We start from the raw sequence: 23603 nt of genomic DNA, 5'->3' as shown, positions 1-23603 counted from the left end.
AAATATCAATCATATAATTACAAACAAATAAATGAATTCATAAATGAGAAAATCTACTTAGTGGGTGTATTAGTGGGAAATAAAAAGATGCATCATAATGTAAAACAAGCATAAAAGTTAGAGAAGGGTGTCCATAAAACAACCTAGTGACACATGAAGTTGACACATATGACACATTTTGTCAACTAATACTTGTAAAGACACCTTTCCTATCTTTTATAGTTTCCTATTGATTCACAAATATTATTTCACATAAATAATGTTAAAAAAAAAAGTCAGAATACATAAGTCTATTTGACTGGTTGCATCAAGAGCCATTGGTGTTATGGGTTAGTTACTTAGTTACAATCTAATATGCGAGACACAATCGATTTTAAATGACCCAGTAAAAAAAGATAGAAAACCATGGATGCATAACTGTGCTGGGTGTCCGGATAAACCTTCGGTTAAACTGGAGATTTCTCTGCTTGGGTTCTAACCTTGTATCCTGGACCGTACGAAAACATGAGATAGTTTTCCATGTCATTCACTGAATCAGAATATAAGGTTCAGGGATTATCCAGTTGCAGAACTAACATAGCCACAAGCCCTTCTACGAGAGCTTGGGATAGAAAAAATCTATTCTCAGTCTTTTGTGTGATAATCTAGGTGCCACATATATGACAGTTAATCTGGTTCTCACGGTTCTCAGTATTTTATTGATTCTAAAATTAATGCATGTTGAACTGAGAACTAAAAAAATGTTGAGAAATTCGAGAACCGCATAATACACTTATACATTGTGCTTTAATTATGATATATAACACGATTATGTAACAACACACATTTTCTCTCTCTCCTATTACCTTGATTAAATTACCATCCCTAATATACTTTCATACCAATATATGAAAGCATGTGTTCGTTAAATCTCCTTTAGTACCAACTAGGGGTGTGCACAGTGTGGTTTGGTGTAGTTTTGGGTTATAATCAAACCAAAACATGAAACTTCGGTTTTTGGATTTTTAAACCATTCGGTTTCGATTTTTTTGGTTTTCATATTGGTTTTGGTTCGGTTTTCTCGGTTTAATGAATTTAAGTATAAATAATTTTGTTAATTATGGATAAATAATTAAGTGGCTATTATATATTTGGCCGAAAATAATGAATTTATGTATAAATAATTTTGTTAATTATTAACTAAGTTATTATATATCTAGCCAAAAATATTATATATATATATATATATATATCAAATTCTTATAAATTACTTAAAATAAGAAATAAAAATCTAGAAATTCGGATCTGTTCGGTTTTTATTACATGCAAAACCAAAACCGAACCATAAATTTAGTTTTTATAAAATCATAACATGAAAGCGTCGGTTTTTTATTTTGGTTCGATATTTTGGTTTGGATTTTTCGACTTTTGAATCAGGTTTTTCGGTTTCTTGCACAGCTTTAGTACAACTACCAAGTACCAACTATGCCAGGCTGCCAGCAATCTAATTGAAAATGGGCCCACATCAAGTAACAACACCAGCTACCACTTACCAGGCCTCATTGCTAAAGCCCAATTTTAAACTCCCATAACTATCAAGCCCAAATTTGTCATACAAGCCAGCAAATTATATACATGCCAAAATTCACATGGCCCAGTAATAATTTTTAGAAAAGTAAATGTTTATTACTTTACTACTTATTAGAGGTGAAAAAAACTCGAACCCGAAACACGACCAGAAAAAAAAAACCTGGAACCGGTTTTTTATATACCTGGGTTTTTAATACCTGAACCCATACCCGATCCTACCCGTAGGGTATGCATTTTAGTTCCAAAACCTGTGCCCGACCGGACCTGATTTGTACCCGTTAAAAGCCGAAAACCAGAGCCGGGTTTTTTCAATACTCGTAACCGGATTTTTTAAATATCTGATCTATACCCGAAATTACCCGAAAATACCCCTAAAATATGCAATCCTATAAAAAATCCAATCTATACCAAAAAATACCTAGAAAAAATCCCCCCAAAAAACACGAAAATAGGGTTTTTTCAATACACGGAAATAAGGTGTTCAAATACGTGGTTTTAGAATGCATGGTTCTATACCCGACCCGAACCTGATACATATGGTATGGCTTTTAGAGATAATACCCAGACCCAAACCGACCCGAGTATTGCCAATACCCAATTTTCCAGTACACGGTCATACCCGAAACCGGGTATTTGAAAAACCCTATATCTTCCAAGCCAATGACATGATATGCAATTTGGATTATGTTCAAGTTTGATTAAGTCCAACTCGAATAAGGTCACGATGAATTCCCATTTGTATAACTTGATGCATAATATGTGATTTAGGCTAGCATTTATAGCTATTGTGATAAAGATGATACATAACCGTTTTTTGTTACATTTGGCCAACATATGATGTGTAAAATTGGTTCAATTGAAACCATATTTGCTCATTATCTTATTAAATATAATCATCAAATATATATAAACAGGGAAAAAGTGATGGAAAACATAAAATATTAAACAACATTAAAAAGCCGTTAAGAAAATATTAAAAACATTAAAAACAGTAACATCCCAATAATGGAGAGAAAAAAAAATACATTATACAAACAAACAATCTCACATGACGGCTGACAACAACCCCTCACCCCCTGTCACGTGGTTAGTCGGATCCCATTATCATTTATATTATTTTTACTAATAAATAAGATATAACCTAATTAATCTTATTATATATTATAATTTCCATTAAACTTTTTGTTAATCTTTACATTTTTCAATTTAAGTGGACAGTTTAGTTGATCAAAACTAACATACGATTGGTAGAATAATACTTCAATTTCATTTCTTAGTTTTTTTTTTTAATTTGTATATAATATAAAAACAATATTAATATTGTTGGAGTACTTCCAAGAGTAACTTTAGATGCAATGGATATGGTCATACACTAGTACTTCGAACTTGTTCCCCATCCTCAGTGTTTGGATAAAAACCAATAATTTCATATCAAGCCATAAGGGTACCGGTAACGTAGAGCTCACACGCGTATACAGAAAAACCCTAATATGTAAACTATATCTATTAGATTCCCTATAATAACGTTATTCTTATAACTAAATTGGTTCAAAAAAAAGTTTGCATTTGTAATTTCATGTCTTCTCGTTCCTTAAAAGTAAGATAAAATTTAGGGACTCAAGTATCATTCTTTATGTTTGAACATTCTTGTTTTATTCTCCATTTCTCAAACATCGTAAATTGTGATTGAAAAAAAAAGAAAATGAAATCTATCTATTCTAATAAGAATAGTAAAATAAATATGGACACTTATCATGTTTTGGTTAATTCTCACAATTTTTTTCCCTACAAAACTAATTTACCCTAATATATGTAATAAATCAATAATTATTCACTTTCCTTTTACACTATATTTATATAATATCAATATATTTTTATAAATATAAATATTAATATATTATTTTACTACATATTTCAAAATACTTGGTGAATTTCAAAAATAAACAACAAATTATGTTTCTCAAATTAAAATTGTTTCGGATTTTTTATGGAACTTAAATTTTATATTATGGGTCAAAAGTTGATAAATAGATTATTTGGTACAAATTAACTACATTTAAGTCAAAATTTGTTAAGGGTCAAAAATGAATATTTTGAGTATTTTTAAAAGTTTGAGAATGCAAAATAGATCGTCAAATTTGTTATGGGTTCAATGACTTTGAAATGTCAAAAGTATGAAAGTTAAAATTTTAAACATGATTAGGGTTTAAAATTTATTTTTAAGAGCATTTTTTAAAATAATCAAAAGGTTCGGGATTTGGCAAACTGACTATTTTTCCTCAACTATTAAAATATAAGAAAAGAATTCGAACACTTTCGACATACCACCCCCCATGCCTGTTAATGCTTATAACTTTTATCAATTTTGAAATATTTATGTTAACATTAATTTTTTCTTCAATGGTGATCAGAACGTTGTATGAGAAACATGTCATGGAAAACTATGCTCAAATGAAACAAAATATTCACAAAATTGGATGAGTTAACATGTGATTTTTTATGTTGTCATTATGACAAAGTCAAGAAGCCCTCTGAAACTTATCAAAATCTTTTTCATGGTTTACCTCAGAAAAACATAGCTTTTGAAGAACATCCATTGTTACAATTTAATGTTCTACTTTCCTTTAATGAGTGGTAAATTGATAAATATATCAATAAAGGTGACGCTCCTTTTGCATTTAGACTGATTGGTTAAAACTACTATCGTATGAGAAGCTTTATTTTCGAAATTGGTTCTTAACCAAAAGTCTTTCAATTATACATATATGGCACCGAGAATGAATTTTTCAATAGAAAGAAATATTCTCGGGTATGTTTTTGCACGAGCATTTTTTTGTTAAGTTCATTTAAAAAAATAATTTTGTGATATAAATAAAATCAATTTATATACACATTGTATAGATATAAGCATAGATGTAATACATTTTTTTATATACGCTATGTAATTATTTGTTTTACTTATAATTTTATAATTTGAATTATCTCGTGTGTGACACGGGCTCTAAAACTAGTAAAAATAATAATTTAATAGAATAGAGAGATATTTGAAATGAGGCGTAGAAGGTTTAGATGCATAAAATTTAAAGAATATGCGTTTTAACTAAATTACAGAAATATAGATAAAAAATACGATGTGAATAATGCTTGTACACTACAAATGGTCTAAACTTTTATAAGTAGACGATTAAAAAGAAATAAATATATAACATTGGTATTATATAAATAGTTTATCACTATTTTCAAGCAGGGGCATTTAAATATTTCCTTTTACTAAACTTTGAAATTACATATTTTTCCAAACCATGTTTAAAGAACATTATACATTATGCATTAAAAACTTGTATTTTAAGAAAATATGTAACTTCAAAAGTTTAGAAAGAGAAAATATGTAAAAATCTCTTTTAAGTAATTAGTAGATATAATATTGGAAACAATAAACACCGGTAGATATAATATTGGAAACAATAAACACCACCACCAAGGAGTCAATCAGATAATACGTACGTAGTAGGTGCAACATGATACACTCAAGGCAATTTAAAAGATTTAAAGTCAACTTTATGATTTTATTTTGTATAACCGAAGTTGGTCAACCCTTGATATTTTGGGAACATCTTTTCAAAGCATACAACTTGAAAATACTAGATGTGGATATTAGATATAAAATAGGCTATTACATATACGGGTTGGAATTGTAAGTCGGGCCTTTTATAGAGTTTTAAAATTTATTGTACGTACTTAATTTATAACCTTTTGATAAAAGTTTCATTATTTTATGTTGTTTCAAAGTTGAATGTTTCCTGATTCTTAGTTAATTGAATTGTGGTCCTTGCCACCACCTCCTCCGCTACACGCATCACACCATGTGTGACATTCGTCATTTTATTGTTTAATAAATGCATTTGTTTTATTACCCGTCATGTAATCGGATCTCCATATTTATTAAAAACGTCAAGGTATTTATTATGTCTTTCGCTTTTGTTTTATTATGTTCTTACGCGTAATAGAATCAAGTATTGGCAGTTTTAACCTTACATTATGGTTCTTATCACATCGGCACACTAGCATAAGACCAAGGACTAATTTGCAAATATGTTTGAAAAAAAATATTTTTTTTTCTTTCTCTTTTCTTCCCCGTCAACAGCGACCCCCTCCCCCATCGATCGGTTTTGCTTCGTTTAAGCCGAGCATCAAGCTAATTTAACGAATCCGTAATATCTGCAAATCATAATCAATATTAAACATCGAGAAACGGCCAGATATTGAGTAATATAATCAAAATCGCAGAAACTATAGCCGCGGGTCAGTAAAATCTAGTTAGCTTATAAATACGAGGCCAAAATTCAATTAACAAACACCACACCATCGTATAACTATCACGAAACTAAGCCCCATCTCAATTGCATCTTTTTATCAGTTCTTGGACTCGTTTGATTTCACCCTTTGGGCCGAAACCCTAACTTGTCGTTCTCATACAATTCTTAATCATTCCAGGTAATTGTAATATGCATATGGGTCGCGATTTCATTCTCTACAAAACCCCTCTGTCAATTTTGATTGACAGAGGGTGTAAGATTCGATTGATAATTCTAGGGTTCATAAGGTTTGGAGTTTGTTTGCATAACTGATTATATGTACTCTTTTCTGTCTGTATCAACAAGTTAGACGTTGGTGCATATCATGTAAGACACTTGACCCGGCCAGGGGCGCGGGTTCGATCCCCCCTGGTCCGGTTTTTGGTATTATTTTTATTAATTGTTTGTTTTAATTAATATAAAAACTATATTTACATTAAAACCATATTTTTGTTACACTCGATTAAACGAACCAAACTCCGATAAGTTTCTAAAATAAATTTCATGTATATATATATATATATATATATATATATATATAAATTTACATAATCATTTATATATATCTATATTTTTTTTACATTAAAAATAACAATTACAATAATAATAATAATAATAACCATAATAATAATAATAATAAAAGTGTTACTTATCTTTCTAAATGAAATCTCGTTAAATTATCAACTAAAGCGTATTCATAGATACGTCGTCATATATACTTTAAATGTTTTTCTTTAATAAATAAATATAACCTTTCATTTTTTTTCTAATAATTAAAATTAATAAAATTTGATTACACTTTTATCAATATTCTATAAAATATAACTAATACGTTAACGACCCCAAATCCATTGCAAACCCATCTCTATGTGTCTTGTTCATTTAGTTCGTTAAGTAATTATTTCATTTACACTTAAATAATTAGGAAAAATTTTCGGGAATTATCACGGGACCAACTAGCTTACTCCAATATTTGCCGTCTTCTCATTACCGTATTACTCATTCCAAGTGAGTTCTTCATAACCCCATTTTAACGTTTTATAATATTTTGAGGTTAGCACGTACGTCACAAGTTTTTCATTCTTTAGTTATGTGATTGTTTACAAATCGATTCACTTATATCGTACATGTTAATGTTATTCGTGCATATCGTTTATGATTATATGTGAACTTGCTTGCAATGTGTTTATTGTTTTATGGTGGAAGTTACGCAAACGCAAACGCATACACATAGTGGGAGGGTCCGACAGGACGTACCCTCGCCGTCTAACGTTACGACTTTGATTGCTTACGTAAGGTGGTTCTCATTTCCCCAACATCAACGGCTTCGGCTAAATGAACGGGAGGACGACACTATTTGATTTCATTTACTTTACGCTTGAATACTTATTGCATTACGATTGTTGGATCGCGAGTTTTATATATATATATATATATATATGTATACACAAAAACTTATGAAAACTCACCAACTTAATTGTTGACAAAATATATTATTTTCAACGTGTTACAGGTTGAATCGGTGGTGTGCTAAAGACGAAGATCATTAGTATGCCGTAGGATATTGAAATAAAGGACTTGTTTACTTTTCCGATGAAGTGTTATTGATTTTCTTTTCTTTATGAACAATGTGTGTTCTTTTGATGATATGAAATGAATTAATTATATTTAATGTCACTTTAATAGCGTTACGAGCTTATGAATGATCTGTACATTACACCCGGGCGTATTCCGCTTAATGTCGGGGTGTTACAGATTGGTATCAGAGCCGTAACTATAAGATAGGTTGTTAGACGTATCAGCCTAGTATAGTTATAGTTTATTTTAGGGCCCAAAATTGCATGAATTCTCTATGTGCTATGTGCCCGCACTTATATTAAAGTTTCATTCATATGCTCGAATTTATAACATTTCATAGCATATCCTGTACACATGTTCACACACAAACTCCAAGGGATAGGCTTAAAACAATATTTTCAAAATATTTTTCAATCAATTTTATTTCGGTTTTCCGATATTTTTCTGCATGAATACGGTTTTACGTGGCGGGTATGTAGTAACTGTAGGGGGGGCGTGCTTGTTTTCCGAACTCTTGACACCAAGGTTCATGAAACCTAAGGATAAGCAATGCGCATACATCCCAATAAGCCGCGGGACATGGTTGCTTACCTGGAGAGTTCGGAAAGGGCGTAAAACCCTAAGCCAAAGCGTACCGCACAAACGCCATACGAATCGCAACTTTATGTTTTCAAACGTGATCATGTCCTCTTTGTGATAAGGATATGGTTACACTCCTTAGGATGTCATACACGTCATGGTGGTTCATGCAACGTGTGACTCCGACCCTCCATGTTTTACAATGTGTTTTAACCGAAAGTCTGTCAAGTCGTGGTCATACACGAATACCCAGCTTTTGGTTCAATTTAATTTCGAATTTTGAATTTTGTGCTGGAACATAAGAGTCCATGGTGGTTCATGGAACTCTAAGTTCCACACAACACTTATTTTATTTTTACAAGTTTTCATATTTAATAAACATTAACAAGAAATCTTACACCATACACAATTCCGAGACTCACGATTCTTATAACGCTTGTTCGAAGAATGGCTTCTCGTCACCTTAACCGTCGTCCTTCTAGCCGCAAGATGACAGCTCAGATCGCCAAGCAAATGGCTGCTGTGCTCCTGCAGATGGTGGCTCAAATTCACCAAACCATTTCTACCAATTCGAACGCAGCTGCTTCGGGTTCAAACTCCAACTCTTTTCGCTATAAGACCTTCACCGATGCGAAACCTGATAAGTTTCAATGGCTCTGAAGGTGCCACTGCCCTACTGCAATGGTACCAAAGTATGGAGAGTACCTTCCTCCATATCGAATGTCCCAATGACAAGAAGACACGATTTGCTTCAAGTGTCTTCGAGAAAAGAGTCCTAAATTGGTGGGTGCAAGAAAAACTCACCCGTGGTGCCGATGTAGCCATGGCCTTGCCATGGGAAGAACTTAAGGAAATCATGACTGCTGAATTTTGTCCACCCAATGAACTTATGAATCTGGAAGTGGAATTTTGGAACCTCAAACAAGAGGGTGGTGATAACGTTACCTGCACTGCCCGCTTCAACGAACTTAGCATCCTCGTGCCACACCTTGTCACTCTTCTCTCTCGTGGGATTAGCAAGTATATTCGGGGCCTACTAAAGCAAATCCAAGATTCAGTTCAAAGTAGTGCTCCTAAGACTCTTCACGAGGCTATCGTTCTTGTTGCATCCTTGTCTGACAACCACGTCAAGGTAGGAACCCTCAAAATCAGCAAAAAGACTACTGAGAAAACCGAGGCTGAACCTTCCAAAAAGGTCAAGGCCGAAGCCACACCCAAGCCAAACCGCTATAACAACAACAACAGCAACCACTCCAAGAAGCGAAAGCAAAACTATGCCTTAACCTAACCAAACCCACCATAACTCCAATACCCACAAACCCAAACCCAAAACCTTCAAACTCCCCCTCCAAAGAAACCTTACCACGGTCCTCACCCGTTTTACCAAATTTGCCAACGACACCATCAACTCGACATCCCTTGCCGTCAATGCACCCATTATGGCCATTACGGACACATGCTAGGTGCACATGCACACCCAACCAACCCTCACCAAACCACCCCGTACTCCCCACGCCTTCAATCAAAACCGTGTCTTAACTCAATATCAACCTATCTCTCAAGATTACCCCACCCCTCGAGCCTGTTTCAATTGTGGAGATCCTGGTCATTTCCGCAACGCGTGTCCTCGACTCGCATATCAGGCCCAAATGGTTGCTCAGCCTGTGTATTCTGATCAAGCCTATCAGGTTCAGGCTTATCAACCCCCGGTTCCCCAGATCATGGCAAATCAAGCTGTTCAACTGGTTCAAGCTAACAAAGCCTCAACTTCTCAAGCTACACCAGCCGTCCCTAATGCTTGTGGGAGGGCCTTTGTGATCAATGCAAATCAAACTCAGCATAACAACGTTGTGGTGAACGGTACGTTCTTGGTTATTAACGTCTATGCATCCATTTTATTTGATATCGGTGCCGATATGAGTTTTGTGTCGTTCGATTTTGAGCCTATGCTTTCTTCGTCTCGTTCCAAGCTCGAAAATTCCTTTACAGTTGAAGTGGCAAACGGTAAAGCTATCTCGATTGATTCGGTGATTCGTGGTTGCACCCTAAATCTCAATGCCTATGATTTCTCAATCGACCTTATTCCTATGCAACTTGGGAGCTTCGATATCATAGTAGGCATGGACTGGTTAGCTCAACACCGTGCCGAAATCGTGTGTTTTGAAAAGTATATTCGGATTCCTCTTGATGACGGTTGGATTTTACGTATTTTCGGCGAGAAGCCTTCTAAAGGGCTCAAACTTATGTCGTGTACTCAAGCCCAAAAATACTTACATAAAAGGTATGTGGCTTTCCTTGGCAACGTTGTGGAAAAGAAATCAGAAAATAAGGCAATAAAAGACATCCCAGTGATTCGTGATTATTCCGAAGTTTTCCCTGACGACGTTTATGGTTTACCTGCTACACGTGAAGTGGAGTTTCGTATTGATCTCTTGCCTGGTGCGAATCTGGTCGCCAAAGCTCCCTATCATCTCGCACCTTCGGAAACGCAAGAACTAGCGAGTCAACTCCAAGAAGTCTCCAGCAAGGGTTTCATTCGCCCAAGTTTGTCACCTTGGGGCGCACCTGTTATTTTCGTTAAAAAGAAGGATGGTTCTTTTCGGATGTGTATCGACTATCGCGAACTCAACAAACTCACGATCAAGAACCGTTACCCTTTGCCTAGAATTGACGACCTTTTCGATTAACTTCAAGGCGCATATTGCTTTTCAAAAATCGATCTTCGTTCGGGTTATCACCAATTGCGCGTTCATGATGATGATATACCAAAAGTAGCCTTTCAAACTCGCTACGGTCATTACGAGTTTATGGTTATACCGTTTGGCATGATCAATGCACTTGCGGTATTTATGGACATCATGAACCGCGTGTGCAAGCCTTATCTTGATAAGTTCGTGATCGTGTTCATTGACGACACTCATTTACTCGAAATTTAAAGTTGAGCATGAAAAGCATCTACATGATATCCTCGAATTATTGAAGAAAGAGCAACTTTTTGCCAAGTTTTCTAAGTGCGAGTTTTGGTTAAACGAAGTCCAATTCCTTGGTCACATCGTTAACGAAAAAGGCATTCATGTCGACCCCGTTAAAATCGAAGCTGTTAAGAACTGGAAGACTCCAACTTCACCCACGGAAGTTCGATCATTTCTTGGTCTTGCCGGTTATTACCGCCATTTCTTTGAACTTTTCCAAGATTGCTCTGCCTCTCACCGCCTTAACTCGTAAGGATAAACCTTATGAGTGGGGGGCTAAGCAAGATGAAGCCTTCCAAACCTTAAAGCGTATGCTTTGCGACGCTCCTATCCTAGCCCTTCCCAAAGGAAACGAGGATTTTGTTGTCTATTGTGATGCCTCGAATCAAGGTCTCGGTTGCGTTCTCATGCAACGAGGCAAGGTTATCGCCTATGCGTCACGACAACTTAAGGTTCACGAGAAGAATTATATGACACACGACCTTGAGCTTGGTGTTGTTGTATTCGCGTTGAAAATATGGAGACACTATTTGTATGGAACGAAATGTGTGGTATTCACTGACCACAAGAGCCTCCAACACATTTTCGACCAAAAGGATTTAAATATGAGGCAACGACGATGGGCCGAACTCCTTAGTGACTACGATTGCGAAATACGTTACCATCCCGGTAAAGCAAACGTAGTGGCTGATGCCCTTAGTCGCAAAACCCATGTTAAGAGCATTCTTCTCCAAAGCGTTTTTATTCCAACCGACCTTCAGCTACGTATCTTTGAAGCCCAACACATCTCGGTCACCGAAGGCAATATGTACAAAGACATATCATGTGGTGCTGAACTCTAACTCGAAACCAAGCGTGATGGTTTGCTTTACTTTCTTAATCATCTTTGGGTCCCGGATCGTGACAATCTTCGCACAGTTATCATGGACGAAGCTCACAAGTCATGATATTCTGTCCACCCCGGTGCAGATAAGATGTACTTCGACCTTCAAACTACTTTCTGGTGGCCCGACATGAAGAAAGATATCGCTATCTATGTAGGGAAATGTCTAACGTGTGCCAAAGTAAAAGCCGAGCATCAAAAGCCTTCTGGTTTGCTCGTGCAACCTGTTATTCCGGTTTGGAAGTGGGAGAACATTACGATGGACTTCATCACAAAACTTCCAACCACAAAAAGGCAGCATGATAGCATTTGGGTAATCGTTGATCGGTTAACCAAATCAGCCCATTTCATTCCTATTCGAGAGAAACTTCCAATCAATCAGCTTGCTCAAATCTATGTCAACGAGATTGCTTATCGTCATGATATACCTTTGAGTATCATCTCTGATCGTGATGGTCGCTTTGTGTCTCACTTTTGGAAATCGCTTCAAACCACTTTGGGAACCCGCCTAGATCTTATCACCGCTTATCATCCTCAAACGGATGGTCAATCGGAACGAACCATTCAAACCCTCGAGGATATGCTAAGAACTTGTGTACTTGACTTTAGTGGTAATTGGGACACTCATCTTCTGTTGGTTGAGTTTTCGTACAACAATAGTTACCACTCGAGCATGGCTCTATTTGAAGCACTCTACGGCCGCAAATGTCGTTCTCCTATTTGTTGGAACGAGATCGATAAATCCCAGCTCACTGGACCTGAAATGGTTCGTTAACACCGACCCCCTCCCCCATCGATCGGTTTTGCTTCGTTTAAGCCGAGCATCAAGCTAATTTAACGAATCCGTAATATCTGCAAATCATAATCAATATTAAACATCGAGAAACGGCCATATATTGAGTAATATAATCAAAATCGCAGAAACTATAGCCGCGGGTCAGTAAAATCTAGTTAGCTTATAAATACGAGGCCAAAATTCAATTAACAAACACCACACCATCGTATAACTATCACGAAACTAAGCCCCATCTCAATTGCATCTTTTTATCAGTTCTTGGACTCGTTTGATCTCACCCTTTGGGCCGAAACCCTAACTTGTCGTTCTCATACAATTCTTAATCATTCCAGGTAATTGTAATATGCATATGGGTCGCGATTTCATTCTCTACAAAACCCCTCTGTCAATTTTGATTGACAGAGGGTGTAAGATCCGATTGATAATTCTAGGGTTCATAAGGTTTGGGGTTTGTTTGCATAACTGATTATATGTATTCTTTTCTGTCTGTATCAACAAGTTAGACGTTGGCCCAGATGGCCAGTGCATATCATGTAAGACACTTGACCCGGCCAGGGGCGCGGGTTCGATCCCCCCTGGTCCGGTTTTTGGTATTATTTTTATTAATTGTTTGTTTTAATTAATATAAAAACTATATTTACATTAAAACCATATTTTTGTTACACTCGATTAAACGAACCGAACTCCGATAACTTTCTAAAATAAATTTCATATATACACACACACACACATATATATATATATATAAATTTACATAATCATTTATATATATCTATATTTTTTTTACATTAAAAATAACAACAATAATAATAATAATAATAATAATAATAATAAAAGTGTTACTTATCTTTCTAAATGGAATCTCGTTAAACTATCAACTAAAGCGTATTCATATATAAGTCGTCATATATACTTTAAATGTTTTTCTTTAATAAATAAATATAACCTTTCATTTTTTTTAATAATTAAAATTAATAAAATTTGATTACACTTTTATCAATATTCTATAAAATATAACTAATGCGTTAACGCCCCAAATCCGTGGCAAATCCATCTCTACGTGTCTTGTTTATTTAGTTCGTTAAGTAATTATTTCATTTACACTTAAATAATTAGGACAAATTTTCGGGAATTATCGCGGGACCAACTAGCTTACTCCAATATTTACCATCTTCTCATTACTGTATTACTCATTCCAAGTGAGTTCTTCATAACCCCATTTTAACGTTTTATAATATTTTGGGGGTAGCACGTACGTCACAAGTTTTTCATTCATTAGTTATGTGATTGTTTACAAACCGATTCACTTATATCGTACATGTTAATATTATTCGTGCATATTGTTTATGATTATATGTGAACTTGCTTGCAATGTGTTTATTGTTTTATGGTGGAAGTTACGTAAACGCAAACTCATACACATAGTGGGAGGGTTCGACACGACGTACCCGCGTCATCTAACGTTACGACTTCGGTTGCTTACGTAAGGTGGTTCTCATTTCCCCGACATCAACGGCTTCGGCTAAATGAACGGGAGGACGACACTATTTGATTTCATTTACTTTACGCTTGAATACTTATTGCATTACGATTGTTGGATCGAGAGTTTTATATATATATGTATACACAAAAACTTATGAAAACTCACCAACTTAATTGTTGACAAAATATATTATTTTCAACGTGTTACAGGTTAAATCGATAGTGTGCTAAGGACGAAGATCATTAGTATGCCTTAAGATATTGAAATAAAGGACTTTTTTACTTTTCTGATGAAGTGTTATTGATTTTCTTTTATTTATAAACAATGTGTGTGCTTTTGATGATATGAAATGAACTAACTTTAATTAATGTTGCTTTAATAGCGTTACGAGCTTATAAATGATCTGTACGTTACACCCGGGCGTATTCCGCTTAAAACCGGATGTTACACCATGGTTGTTCGTTGCCACACATTTACCCCATTATATACCGTACTTTCATATTTTCTTCCGTCTTTTTTCAAGTTCTTAGAATTCACTAGCATCCATATAGATTATGTTTTATTTGTCATTGACTCATTGTTGATCCCCTTAAAGTCACAACAACACCTACTGCTCTCACCTTCACAATTATAACTCGTGTCATCAAAGTCTCATGTCTTAGAGCATCATTAGGTTTTTCCATACTTATTCCTATAATTTAACTAAAATCACATTTTTTTTAAATTCATCTCTCAGTTTTTTTTTACATCTCACATATATCATTCCCCAAAATGTATGAACAGAGGTTCTCTTGTTTAGTAGAATCCTATAAGTTTTTCTCAAAATTTAGCGACGAAGATTTTTATGTGAAGTGGAAAAGAAACGCATTTTTTTAATTTATCATATTTTCCAAAAAAAAATTTAGAGACTAGAATCAAGATTGCAGCGAAATTAGGATTTTCTTAACTCTTGCAAATATTTGCCAACCAAATTTGTTAATTTTTTATTTTTATTTTTTGTTTTAACATGTTTAAAACTACCTCCATACACGAGTAAGTTTTCCTAAGACGGAGTGTCAACCATCAATACTGATTTTAATGTTTCAGACCTTACTCACCTAAAAACACCACCATTAAGAAGAAACCCATCAATATGGAAAATCCCACCGGGTCTAAATTTCAAACCTAAGACTATAAGATCTCAATTTTTAATCATAACTTTCATGAAATTAGACCAAATGTCTATTACCAGGACAAAGTCACAACAATCCTTCCAACACCACGTAGTCACGCACGATATTTATTCAATAACCTAGGTTAATTAATTTATTTAATATTAGTAGTCCATTGCTAATGTGCAGATTCACGTTACACCACGACGATTACAGCTCAAGTTAACCAAACGGTCTCGATCTAACCTTCCCACGATTGCAGTGCATGGTGATAGATTACAATATTATTTTTTAGTAAGTAGACATTTTTCACATATTAAACAAATACACAATTCCCAAGACATATAACTAGTGTTTAATATAACAATTATTTTCTTAAATTCTTACTCATAGTTTTACTTTAAATTAATAACAATTACTTCTTGTGTTATATATGATGTGCAACTGTGTCACTATATTTTTATATTGATATCAAATACTTATCTAATTAACTTTTATATAATAAAAATAGACATATTTTAACACAAGTATTAGTCAGATATTAGTAAAATTATATACTAGTGTATGTTTAATGTGGCATGACTTTGAAGATACATATATACGTCAATAATAATCGCACACAATATTAAATTTTATGTATCTACATAAGCGTTTTCATATCAATCATATTAAACTGTTAGCATTTATTATTTCTTAATAGTTTTTAAAATAGTTCCCTTTAAAAAGTCAAAAACAAACTTACATGAGAATTTTGAGAATTTGAAAGAAAATCATGTATAAAAATATTCTAGCACGATACAACATGAGTAGGTGTATCATGTACATATACATGAGAGAATTGAACCTTCTCCCTTGTTCCGACAACCATGCCTAACATGACTCCAAAAGTCCTGTATATGTAACGTTTATTTTCATGATACACGGGTGTAAAGCTTATTATTATTATTATTATTTATTTATTTATGAGGATTCTATATATGTTGAAAACATGTAACGCGCTTGAATAAGGTAATGGATGTTTGACAATAAAGAATGTAAATAGGTGTTACAAGAAGAAAATGAGCTCAATTTCAGCTAACCTAGTGGACCAAAGCCATTGGTGATTGTGCGGATTCTTTGGCATTTTCTTTTTAGTACAAACCATCCAATATTCTTTTACTCTCATCAACTTTTATCAATTAACCCATGTTCACCTGTTCATATTGGATACACAATATCTATATGATTTTAAATAATGAGCCCATTTTTGTGCATTTTGCTAATATAATAAACTAATGGAAATGGCGGTGCTAGGTTAAACAAACTAAACAAATAATAGTAACAACTAGTCTTTAGGGCCGTGCTTTGCGGCAAGTCTGTTAAACCGAACAAAAAGATGTAAAAACGTTGAAACACGTAAACACATTGCGATGTGTTACCTCGAAAAAATTAGACCAGAACGTAAAACATAGAAAAGAATAACTAAGTCGACTTAGGACCCAGTGACCCACTCATTACAACAGGGCCTTTAAACTGAAAAAAGTAAGTAGACGTTAAAACGTTGGACCACCACGCACGTTGCAACGAGTTAACTCGCAATGTAAAACAAAACCATAACACAAGTAGTAGTAATAATAATAATAATAGTCTTATAAACTTTTAAAATATTGAGTTTATCAAAATTCAAACTAAGTCGTAAGAGTTATATTGTATTTAAAAGAACATAAAAGTTATGAGATACGACACACATAGGAAAGAGTATGGTATAACTTTAATTTTCCTTTGAACGATGACAATTTTCAATCTGACTAGGTGGTTGCAGATTGGCTTATGACCGACTTCGAATTTTTCTTCCGAAAGATATAATCCCCGGTTCCCCAATCATTCCCGCGCCCTCGGAGAGTCGAATGAACCTTTTCTCAAAGGACATAACCTCTGGTATAACTTTTAACAGTTAAATACTTAAATGAATAATAATGCTAATGTGAGGAAAAAAGGCAAAGAGCTTTTAAGAGCTTCAAGCTTTTTTAAAAAAAAACTCATACTTTATAAAAATCTTTGTTTGTTTGAAGAAGTTTCAAGCTTTTAAGTTTTAGAAAAAGCTAATTTTTAAACGCTACTACTACCGTTTGAAAAGAAGCTACAAGCTTTTACATTTGAATTTATAAGTTTGCTAACTTTCACCAACTTTTGTTAATTTGTATAATAGTTATATATTTTACCCTTATTTAAAACTAACTACCCCCATTACTCTTTAAAAATTCATAACTTTTTAACACGTTAATATTTTTTTAAACAAATTACATCATAAAAAAGAGCATTTTATTCTCTTTAATTTGAGTATGATATTGCTATACTTCTTTACCGGTTATGATTAGCAACAAGTCGAGTCAGACGAGCTCGGGTCATGTGTAAAACCAAATTAAGGTCGGAACGAGTCGATAAAAAAGGGTTAATTTAGTTCGGTTCGTGTCGGTACAGTTTTGCGTCGAAAGGGACCAGGTCAGAACATGTTTCAGATTAAAACAGTATCTGGTCGGAAAAGGTTTCAGATCAAAAGAGGTTGGTTTAAAAAATCATCTATTTGAAATTATTGTATATTTTAGCTTTATTTCTTGATTTTCGCCATCGATTACACACTTACTGCCTTCGCACGAAGTGCACATCTGCATTCGGTTATGCGTACACTAATATCAAGTGAATCACATACCGACACTGATTATGCGGTTGATGTCAGGTTGCGCGCACACGTCGCCGCACCGCGCTGGCACCCAATTAGTTTTATTAAAAGCTCCATCTACTCTGCCAAATACCTAAATATATCTAAAAAACCTCCAGCTACTATGCCAAACACCTAAATATATCTAAAAAACTACAGCTACCAACTACCAGCTTTCAGCTTCCAGCTAACAGCCACCAGCTAGTTTTGCCAAACATACCCACAAGGAGCTTCTAGAAGCTTCAAACTTTTAAGAAAAAGCTCATACTCAATTAAAAACCTTGTTTGGCTGAAGAAGATTCAAGCTTTTAATTTTAGAGAAAAAAACTACTTTTTGGAAGCTTTTACAATTGAATTTATAATTTTGGTACTTGAACTTTCATAAACTTTTGTTAATTTATATAATAGTTACATATTTTACCCTTATTCAAAACTAACTACCCCATGACTCTTTAAAAGTTCATAACTTTTTCACACGTTAATAGTTTTATAAACAAATTACATCATAAAAAAGAAAATTTTATTCTTTTTAATTTGAGTATGATATTGATATACTTCTTTACCGGCTATGATTGGCAACAAGTCGGGTCAGACGAGCTTGGGTCATGTGTAAGACCAAATTAGGGTCAGAACGAGTCGATAAAAAGGGTTAATTTACTTCGGTTCATGTCGGTACGGTTTTGAGTCGAAAGGGGTCAGGTCAAAACATGTTTTCAGATTAAAATGGTGTCGGGTCGGAAAGGGTTTCATATCAAAAGAGGTTGGTTTAAAAAATTATCTATCTGAAATTACTGTATATTTCAGCTTTGTTTCTTGATTTTCGTCACCGATTACACGCTTACTCCCTTTGCACGAAGTACACGTCTGCATTCGGGTTATGCGAGCACTAATATAAAGTGAATCACGTGTCGACACTGATTATGCGGTTGATGTCAGGTTGCGCGCACTCCGCCGCACCGCGCTGGCACCCAATTAGTTTTATTAAAACTTTCAGCTACTCTGCCAAACACCTAAATATATTTAAAAAGCTCCAGCTACTCTGCCAAACACCTAAATATATCTAAAAAGCTACAGTTACCAGCCATCAGCTAGTTTTGCCAATCATACCCATAATCTTTTAATTAATATATGGGGAATAATAATAGTAATAATAATAATAATAATAATAATAATAATAATAATAATAATAACTAAAAAGAAAACCACGTGAAAGAAAAATAAGAAAAGAAAAAGAGGAAAAGAAAAAGTAAAAGAGAAAAAAGCATTAATAGTATTTCAAAGTGAAGGTAACAAATTCAGGAATAAATAGGAAACAACTTTACAGAACTAGCAAGTGACTTGAGACATTAGATTCTAAAATATTTTATTTTATTTTAATATAACATTATACAAATATTATAAACATATTACACTTTACCCCCTTCCTCTTCACTCCTCAAATACCTCACACCATCAACACTCTTTTCATCTTTCTCATTCATAATAATAATAATATTATTATCACAAACCCAGAACCCTAATAATAATATTACCATTAATGGAAGGCTACTTCGGCGCCGGAGAATGCAATCAGTTCACCGTTGATGACTTGCTGCTTGACTTTCCTAACGGCGATGACGTCATCATGAACGAGGCGTATTTGGAGACGTTTGGCGCGAATTCGGCTGATTTTGACAGCTCGAACTCGTCGGTTTCCGGCGGCGAAACTCAGTTGTCCGGAAATATAAGCTCTTATAGCTTATCTGACTCTCAGTTTTCCGGCAATGAACTCTGTGTTCCGGTAGGCATAAATTTTGGTCAAATTGATGAAATTATGCGTTGAAGAATTTTAATTACATTTTCATTTACGTGATAATTTGTCATTTCGAGCTAAAATTGATGAAATTATGCGGTGAATTTGAGTTCTATCACGATTTTGTGTTCGATTTCGCGCTAATTTTAGCAATTCAAGCTCAAATTGATGAAATTATGCGTTGAATTTGAATTCGAGTTTGATTTCGTGATAATTTAGCAATTCGAGCTAAAATTGATGAAACTATGCCTATAATTTCAATTCAACTTCGTTTACGTTGTCAATTTCTTGTTAATTCAGCAATTCTACCTCAAAACTGACGAAATTAGGTCATTATGTGCTGAACTACACGTTTAATTTCAATTCGATTGCGTTTTCGTTTTCAAATTCATGCTAATTTAGCAATTCGACCGAAAACTCATGAAATCATGCGTTAAATTATAGCAATTTGATCTCAAACTGATGAAATTAGGTCATTTTATGTTAAATTACACGTTTAATTTCAATTCTATTACGTTTTCGTTCTCAATTTCATGCTAATTTACCAATTCAAGCTCAAATTAATGAAATTAGGGCATAAATTTCAGTTCAATTACATTTTCGTAATCAAGTTCGTGTTAATTTAACTCAAAACTGATGTTTCTGCGTTCAATTTTGCAGTATGATGATTTGGCTGAGCTAGAATGGCTATCAAGCTTCACCGAAGAATCATTCTCCAGTGACGACTTACACAACCTGCAGCTAATCTCCGCCGCCAACAAAACACCGGCCACCGACACCTCGTCTTCCGTCACCACTCCGGTTTTCCAACAGAAACCCTCTTCACCTATATTCCAAAATGACGTTTTAGTCCCCGGTAAAGTCCGTAGCAAACGCTCTCGCGCCGCCCCTTGCGATTGGTCCTCCCGTCTCCTTTTACTCAAAACGTCGTCGTCGTTGACGATTGGTTCTGACGTTAACCAAACAACGACGTTAAAAACAACCGAAGGTTCCGGTTCAGATAATAATAATAATAATAATAATAATAATAATAATAATAATTTGGTTAGGAGATGTTTGCATTGTGGGTCGGATAAGACACCGCAGTGGAGAAGGGGCCCTATGGGCTTCAAAACGTTATGTAACGCGTGTGGGGTCCGTTTCAAGTCGGGTCGGTTAATGCCTGAGTACCGACCTGCTGCTAGCCCGACTTTTGTACCGGCAAAACATTCGAACTCTCATCGTAAGGTTATGGAGCTCCGACGACAAATGGAGCTCCGAAACTCGCAACAGTTGGTTAATCATGTTTCTAACTTTGACGGTTGTAATGGTGCGGATGATTACTTGATTCACCGTCAAATGGGACCGAATTACATGCATATGATTTAAGACATCTGAAATCTCGGAGACGGGTTTGATGATAATTTTAGCGTTAAGAATTAAGATTAGTGGTTTTACTTTAATCTCCCATTTTTACTGTGGATTACTTTCTTTTTAGAAAAGAGAAAAAAAAAATCATATAACAAATTCATTGTAGAATTTTGTAAGGGTGTAATGAATCCACTGCCACTAAATGTTGGTTGTCTAATTGTTTGTTAATTTTGTTAATTAGTGAAATAGCTTTTGGTTTTTCAATGAAGAGATTAATTTAGTGATGTTATTTAACCTCGAGATCCCAATCGAGTTTTACCACAATAGACTTTCAAGCATTTGAGGTCATCTTTTACAATTAAGTCATTCGAATAAACTGGCTTTATTCATCGGTCGTTAAAAGAACTATAATATATATAGCGCTGAAAAATGAAAATGGAAATGGGTGCTTTAACTAACGTAAGCGGTATGGTCCATGTTTGTGCACTCAATTGCACATGCAACTGCTCGAACTTTTATATCAAAAGTCTTCTCTCTTATCATTTCATTTTCCAAGACTTTGCTTACAATTTACCTATTTTGCATTATTATTATTATTATTATTACCCTTCATCCAACACACATTTATGTTGCATTCAATCTAAAATATTGATTGGTTTTGTACGTGTTGACCGAAAATAATTGATACCGATAATTTTACTGATAATTTCATAGACGAATGAATCACTAAAAATTAGTCGTCTTTCGCTAAGTGTAGATATTTTACTTGTTCATATGTTTAAAAATGTCTTTGACAATGTAAGTGAAAGTTAAAATTGTTATTGATCAACAAGTATTAACTATCTTTAATTAATAGATTATAGTTTGGATTATTAAAATATAAATTTTCTTAATTCTAAAAAAGTATTTTATTTTTAGAGAAAATTTTATATTTATAGTTAGGAACTTAAGATATAGCTAAAGTAAATTTCACATGTTTATATAATTAGAAGTGTTAATTTAATAGAAACCTAACTATTAAATGAGAATAAAATATAAAATATACACCCGAAAAATAATGACTTATAAATAAAAATAATCAGGTTTTAAGACAAGAGATGCGGGCAAGTCAACCAGATTACAAACAAACGATCTAAAACACCAAGGTGTTGGGACTCAGGAGATCTTTAGTTTAAGTCTCCAAAATAACAAAATTTCGCCATTCTAAATAAACGGGTAAAAAAGAGATGTAAGTAAGTCAGCCGTTAGAACTCCCAGACGCTAATTATAATAATAACTAGCATTTTAATAATCCACAAGGTGAGCACATATGTGATATAGATGAAGTTGTTGAAACTAGTTAATCTGGTCTAAATATGTATCGATGTATAAATTATTTATTGTGTTTTTGTCTTTTATTATATACAAACGGAATGTAGAAAATAAGAAAAATGAGTATAAATGCGAACTCCTTGTCTTCAAATTGTGGTCGTTGTGATACTAATCAACATGCTAAGACAAGTTTCCATGATTATGAGTTCATACGTTAAATAAGTGTCGGTTGGGGGTCAAATACGTGTATTTCAATTTCAATAAATAAATATTAACTTTGAATTTACGCAAACGTGTAAATTGTAATGATGAAATTCAAGTTTTACTTAAGTTTGAAGGTTTCATTCCTTTTTCCCTTTAAATCCTTTTGTGATAAGTTGTTGATCATCTCATCTTCAAAACCGATTTTGATAGGTTAGTAAGCGTTTAAGACAATCGTTTACAAAAACATGTTCTAACGCTTGTGCCCGATCGTTTACTCGGGAGAGACCATGATAATTTTGTAACCGTTATAACTAACATACGAAAGTTTTTAAACCCTATTTTTAATGTATTAAAGAAATATATAATCACTTTATATACGTGTTAAATGAGAACTTGTCAAGTTAAGCTTAATAAACTTTGACCACAAAAAATATATATATATATATATTTTTTTGTCTCAACTTTATTTATAGATTTTGGTTCATTAAAATTTTTTCCCATATGTATCTTTTGCTACTCAACTTTAGTTTTACATATTTACTTTTTGACTTCATGGTAACAAAACTTTTGCCCTATCAACTTATATTTTTACTTTTTTGTCTCTCTACTCTAGTAATGAAACTTGTGCAAAAAAAGTGCTATCATAACGAATTGAACCGATGTCAACCAACTTCCAACCATGTATTCTCCTCCACGTACGATAGCTTTTAAACATGTGATGCATTTAATCCACTCCACCGCAATTTAGAGTAAATTAACCTCCTGCTAATATATTTAGAAACAAACAATGGAATAAAATAAATAAATAAAAGGTACTTGAAAGTACAATGTATGTACACATGACAAGGGAAAGAGTGGTGGGGGGTGGGGGGGCATACGTGC

At 34.0% G+C, this 23603-nt stretch overlaps 1 protein-coding gene across 1 annotated transcript; it reads left to right on the top strand.

Annotated features, from left to right (window-relative positions):
• The first annotated feature begins 19590 nt into the window (after window positions 1-19590).
• LOC143625648 (GATA transcription factor 12-like) lies at window positions 19591-21224 on the top strand. The gene is made up of 2 exons (XM_077095933.1): window positions 19591-19844; window positions 20517-21224. Exons 1-2 carry the CDS (start codon window positions 19602-19604, stop codon window positions 21222-21224), a joined length of 951 nt encoding a protein of 316 aa, XP_076952048.1. The 5' UTR covers window positions 19591-19601.
• The last annotated feature ends 2379 nt before the right edge of the window (window positions 21225-23603 follow it).

Source organism: Bidens hawaiensis, unplaced genomic scaffold, assembly GCF_021521415.1.
Source record: "Bidens hawaiensis isolate Kalapana, Puna unplaced genomic scaffold, B.hawaiensis_p1.1 tig00004192_1, whole genome shotgun sequence".
NCBI classification, from domain to species: Eukaryota; Viridiplantae; Streptophyta; class Magnoliopsida; order Asterales; family Asteraceae; genus Bidens; species Bidens hawaiensis.
This window is presented reverse-complemented; position numbering and strand designations above follow the sequence as displayed.